This window comes from Chanos chanos, chromosome 4, assembly GCF_902362185.1.
Source record: "Chanos chanos chromosome 4, fChaCha1.1, whole genome shotgun sequence".
NCBI lineage: Eukaryota > Metazoa > Chordata > Actinopteri > Gonorynchiformes > Chanidae > Chanos > Chanos chanos.
The window spans coordinates 5,411,259-5,417,564 of NC_044498.1; the positions used below are offsets into that span (position 1 = coordinate 5,411,259).

Below are 6,306 nucleotides of genomic sequence, written 5' to 3' on the forward strand. Positions count from 1 at the left end.
CGTGGAATGACCCTCACCACCCTCTCCTACCATCTCCTTTAGCAACATGGAAGGTGTGTAGACGTTTTAATGGAATTTGGTTAGCAGAAGAAAAACAAATCTATTCTGAGAATTAAACTGATTAAGATTTAAAATTAAATAATTGAGGTTTTTTTTTCTCTCAGTGGAGGCAAAGCTAAGACTAAATAAATGTCTCAACTGCTTTCTTCTGCTCTCTTTCACTCTCTCTCTCTCCTCTCTCTCTCTCTCTCTCTCTCTCTCCTCTCTCTTGCTCCCCTTCACACACACACACACACACACACATCATGCTAAGCCCCCCCCCCCCGCGGCAGTTTTGTAGTTATGAGATCATAATCAAAGCCTCCTGAACGGGCTTTGGGAGAGGCTTCTACAATTTCATTAAATCAAACCCCTGTTTTTGTTGCCGTTTTATGAAAACAGGCTCCTTAACGGGCGCCGCGCCTTCCACAAACCATATGTTGTTTTTTTTGTTTTTTTTGTTTTTTTTTCTTCCCAAGACCATTAAAAACCGTTTGGCAATAATGCTTCTTTATGATTTATATTAAATAATCAACTCTGGGCTCTCAGCTCACAGACCATTGTATTCAGTCACATAAAAACTTGTCCTGCCTCATGTAACCTTAGGGGCTTAGCATGGTGTGTGTGTATGTGTGTGTCTGTCTGTGTGTGTGTGTGTGTGTGTGTGTGTGTGTGTGTGTGTGTGTGTGAAGGGGAGCAAGAGAGAGGAGAGAGAGAGAGAGTGAGTGGGAAAACACAAACTATTGATGATTTACGTATATGCTCATACATCAAGAGGTGGGTTGTTTAATTGCTGATCTCTTAGGTCAGGAATGAAGGAGATTGAACAATATGTTTGATAAACGAATGGAGGGGAAGCATATCCAAAGGAAGGAGGAGTTTTTTCTTTTTTTTAAACCTCTTTCTTTTGAGAAATTGACCCCCCCCCACACACACACATCCCACTCCCGCTCCCTACGCTGAAGCTATTTTGACTCTGAGCCACAATGGCTCCATTGTGCTGGCCAGTTTCCTAATTTGCATGTCATTTTGACAGTCTGCTGGGGCCATTCAGGTGAAGGCATTGTTCTTTCTGACTCTGCCACGTGTATTTTGTGTTTGGAAGGAGGAAAGCCTGGGACAATTAAATTTTTTTTTTTATAGGAAACGTTGAACCGTTATGGGAGTATGAATGTGTTTTAATTAGTGCGTCCAGCCCTTTTGAAGAATGGGCCGCCTAAACACGCGGGAGAATAGGAAATTTTGTAACAGTGCAAGAGGCACATAAATGAAGTATGTCTGTGAGTTTTGCCACAATTTGAAATTCTTTGTTTTTTCTTTGTTTATTCTGAGAATTTATTTCATTACACTTTAAACAGAGATGTATTAGTAGTAGTAGTAGTAATGTTTAATAAAAGCACTTCAGAAAAACATTCCTGAAGTGCTTTTATTAACCATTAATACAACTACTAGATTATGTATATTATCATATTATCATGTATATTAGCATATTATTACTTTATTATGATGTATATTAGTAAATTATTAAACGTTGATACAGCTACTACATTATGTATATTAGTGTATACAATGGTTTTTCTTTTTCTCAGTTTCAGTGACGTGTGAGTTGTGAATGATTCCACTCTGATGAAAAATAAGGTCCAAATCGTTTGGGTGAACTGTATCAAATGCACAGTAATTCATCATTAATCTCGTGTGTCGCTCCACCTGCTGCACTGTTAGCTTTAACGCCGGGTCCGAAGTCCCTCTCATAGGCTTTGATGATGGAAAGAGAGAGGACTCTCCTGACTTGAGTAGAGTTGGTGGCCGGGCTAAGACTTGTGCAGGGTTTAGCCAGGTGGGACAGCGAGTCCAGTTTACATTGCCAGTCCTCCAAAGCGGTTTAACTCTGTGCTGTCTGGGCTTAGCAGAGCGAGGATCGGTTTTTCTTCTTCTTCTCTGTCACTCTCATTCGTAACTGCGCCGTTGTTAAGGTGGGCATACGTCATCCGTACCCCTTCAACTGTCCGTTTAGTGTTTTGGATTGACTACCTTATATTTCTCTTTCTCTCTCTCTCTCTCTCTCTCTCTCTTGCACACCATTGAATCTATCTGTTTACAGTTTGGTGTATTGGTCTTATTATTCTCTCTCTCTCTCTCTCTCTCTCTCTCTCTCTCGCACACCATTGAATCTATCTGTTTACAGTTTGGTGTATTGGTCTTATTATTCTCTCTCTCTCTCTCTCTCTCTCTCTCGCACACCATTGAATCTATCTGTTTACAGTTTGGTGTATTGGTCTTATTATTCTCTCTCTCTCTCTCTCTCTCTCTCTCTCGCACACCATTGAATCTATCTGTTTACAGTTTGGTGTATTGGTCTTATTCTCTCTCTCTCTCTCTCTCTCATGTTCTCAGTGTAATGTTTGGCTCAGTGTGTGTGTTGCTGTGGGAATGAGACTGCGTGGCAGGGATCTGGAGGATTCCACCGTCTCCTTGATACCAAACGTCCTTGGCGTGCAGAGTGTTAGGCTCCGCCTTCGCCTCGATCGCCGTGACGACAGGGGGAGGGGCTTCTGGCAGCTGGTCGATCTGGACGGTGAGGCGGCCCAGACTGGGCGGAGGTTACGAGACAGGACGCCACCCACCTGTTCACAAAGTAAGTCTCTCTCTCTCTCTCTCTCTCTCTCTCTCTCTCTCCCTCTCTCACTTCTTTTTTCTCTGTTATCACAGAGCCTGTTTCTTGGCCTGTTTCACTTCTGTTGCTCTCTGGCAACGGTGCTGAAACTGATACACTATCTTTAAAAGTGATGTTTGAATGGGCTGTGGGGGAGACGCGTGTTGTTACTGTAACGTGGCCCGTGCTGGTTTGCTGTTGGACATGTATTTACTGTAGTTTGCTGGTGATGTCAAGCTTGTTTAGAAACATAACGGAGGCTGTCCTCAGATCAGTGGTCCATCCAAGCTGATCCTTAATGATCCGTAATGCGGACTTGGCTTTGGCTCTTAAGAATGCCATGCTGGCAACAGCTGAAACCATGTCTCATGCACATCTGGTTGATGTTTTTTCTCTCTCTCTCTCTCTCTCTCTCTCTCTCTGTTAGTGTGAGGGTGAGGATGTGTTGATTGTATTATGCCTTAGGGACCACAGTAGCTGTTTCCTTCAGGCAAAAAAAAAAAAAAAAAAGACTCTCTCGATTTTTTTCATGGAATGAGGTGGAAATGAAAAAAAAAAAAAAAAACCTCAAGAAACAAAACAAACCGAGACTAGGCGGTGAAAACTTTTCAGCTGAATGTCAGAGAGAGGCTGCTGAGCCCCAAGTGCAGGAGGAGAATGTGAGAAACAAAGGAGAGCCCTTACCTGTCGAGAGAGACTTTGCCTTGGAAAGGTGAAGATTAATGTATGCTGTTTCTCTTTATTCCAGTCTCTCAGCAGTGAGAACAAGATAAGCACAGGTTTAACCACAACCACCCCCCCCCCCCCCCCGCCAACCTCCCTGTCCCCTCCCTTTTTTTTAAGCTCATATTTATTTTCTCTTACATTGAGGTGTGATAATTGATACTGCCCCCCCCCCCGCACCACCACCATGCACACATGCGCAAACACACAAACGCATGCACACATATACACATACAAATACACACACACACACACACACAAAGAAACTATATGTGTTTTCCTGTACTTATTTTTGCCTCACCTGATCACATGGTTCCGTCGCAGTATCAGATTTCCCCTGTCTGTTGCCATGGCGACGCACCGTCTATGCAGTAAATAAGTTCTCGCTGTTGTTTGTGTGGGGAATATCGCATCAATTATAATATTTATTTTATCCCTCCAGCATGAGGCGTTGGCTGGGGGACTCGAGAAACCAAGCTGCTTTTCTGTCGTATGTTCTCATGATGTGTGAGGGCTTAAAATATGTTTGTATGTATGTGTTTGTGTTTTTGTTTTTGTTTTGGTCTTCTGATTGATTTGGTGTATCGTGGTGTATTTTACTGTTTTACTATGCTGTATCATTCATCATTTTATGCTGTGTCTCTATATTGACGCGTTTGTGTGAGTGTGAGTGTGTTTCTTTGCATGGGCGTGTGTGTTTACCAGGAGGAATAGGAGCATAAATAGAAGAGAGAGGATCTCACATTGACACCAAACAGTTCTCCACGTCTTGCTGTGGGCTTCACGGTGGCACAGTGGTTGGCACTGTTGCCTCCCAGCAAGAAGGCCCTGGCTTTGAATCCCGGCCGTCCCAGGCCCTTTAGTTTGCATGCTCTCCCCGTGTTTGCGTGGGTGTCCTCCGGGTGCTCTGGTTTCCTTCCACGACAAAGATATGCATGCTAGGATTAGTACTCCTGTCAGCAACCTTGACCAAGGCACTGGCAAAAAGACCTAGAGTTGGCTGGTTGCCCACTGCTCCTAGCTCATAGTGTGTGTGTGTGTGTGTGTGTGTGTGTGCTCACTGGTGTTAGGATGGGTTAAATACAGAGGCTCCATTTGACTGCTTATTGCTCATTGTGTGGTACAATGTAGGACAAATAAAGCACAACTACTTCTACCACACAAAACGATTCTCCACATCATACTGTACCACCAAAACGATTCTCCACGTCACTGTACCACACAAAACGATTCTCCTCATTATACTGTACCACCAAAACGATTCTCCACATCACTGTACCACACAAACAATTCTCCTCATCATACTGTACCACCAAAACAATTCTCCACATCACTGTACCACACAAAACGATTCTCCACATCATACTGTACCACCAAAACGATTCTCCACATCACTGTACCACACAAACGATTCTCCTCATTATACTGTACCACCAAAACGATTCTCCACATCACTGTACCACACAAACGATTCGCGTCATCATACTGTACCACCAAAACGATTCTCCACATCACTGTACCACACAAACGATTCTCCTCATTATACTGTACCACCAAAACGATTCTCCACGTCACTGTACCACACAAGCGATTCTCCTCATTATACTGTACCACCAAAACGATTCTCCACATCACTGTACCACACAAATGATTCTTCACCTCTTACTGTACCACACAAAACGATTCTCCACATCATACTGTACCACACAAACAATTCTTCACCTCTTATTGTACCACACAAAACGATTCTCCTCATGATACTGTACCACCCAAACGATTCTCCACATCACTGTACCACACAAACGATTCTCCACATCACTGTACCACACAAACCACTCTCCATGGCACGCTGTAGGCCAGTATGATACACAACAGTTTGTAACAAGACCTCTAAAACCCATCCTGAGATCTCTGCATTCTGACTGGCTGGCTGGATACCTGTGCATTAACACTGGATTGAAATTTACGTTACCTTTTGGCTTTTGTCACAAGGGAAATGTTTCTTTGATTAGTTCATAGTGCTACTTAACAGCAGATGCTAGCCGCTAGACGACGATATCCAAACATCACCTAAAAAGTCAAGTAAACAATGTTGTATTAGTGAAAGATGTGTCCATGTATTTGTGAGAGTATTCTGAGAGGCGGGAATGCAGTCTGGCAGTAAAAGAAGCCCTCTGCTCTGTTATTTGAGGAGGGACAGTGGAGTTTACGACTAGACATGACTGCCTGCAAACAGCTGCCGCTTTAGCCGGTGGCATGAAATGTGTCAGGTTCCCCGTCTCTCTCAGTTCCTCTGTTCCCCCTCCTCTTTCTTTCTCTCTCTTTTTAATCTTTTCCCCTCTCCTTCTCTCTCTTTTCACTCTCTCTTTTCTCTTATCTTCTTTCTTGTCACACTCCCTGTCTCTGTCTGTCTGTCTGTCTGTCTGTCTCTCTCTCTCCCTCACACACACACACACACACACACACACACACACACACACACACACGCATACACATTGAGGAGTCGTCAGTCCAGCACTGCCTCTCATGCTTGTCTGCATTAATGAGTTTGAGATGAGTGAATAACAGTCGATGATGAATCTGTATGTTTAATTAACTTTTGATTTATTGGCTCCCACATTTGGCCAAATGGCATTAGAAAATGAGAAATGAAACTCCGAGAAAGAGTGGGCCGCCGTACGTTTGACTGGCGTAGCAGCCAGCTCCGTCGCCTTTGGCGAAGGTTTGCACGACGAGCCAGCCAAGCGCTTTCGCTGGGTTTTTTTCGTGATTATTGGTTGGCTTGACATACCTCTGCACGCTAAAAAACTGAGTAATATTGCAAATCCTCTACTGAGGTCAGCTTTACTGAGACCAGGTCCTGGAACCGGCCTGACGTCACGTTATTGTTT

The 6,306-nt window shown here is 43.7% G+C and overlaps 1 protein-coding gene across 1 annotated transcript in view; it reads left to right on the plus strand.

Moving 5' to 3' along the window:
- Window positions 1-6,306, plus strand: part of scml4 (Scm polycomb group protein like 4) — a 25,272-nt gene continuing 18,966 nt past the window's right edge. Inside the window, exons 1-2 of the mRNA XM_030772690.1 lie at window positions 1-53; window positions 2,434-2,674. Coding sequence (XP_030628550.1) covers window positions 2,470-2,674 — 205 coding nt within the window. The 5' untranslated portion in view covers window positions 1-53; window positions 2,434-2,469. The remainder of the gene's footprint in view (window positions 54-2,433; window positions 2,675-6,306) is intronic.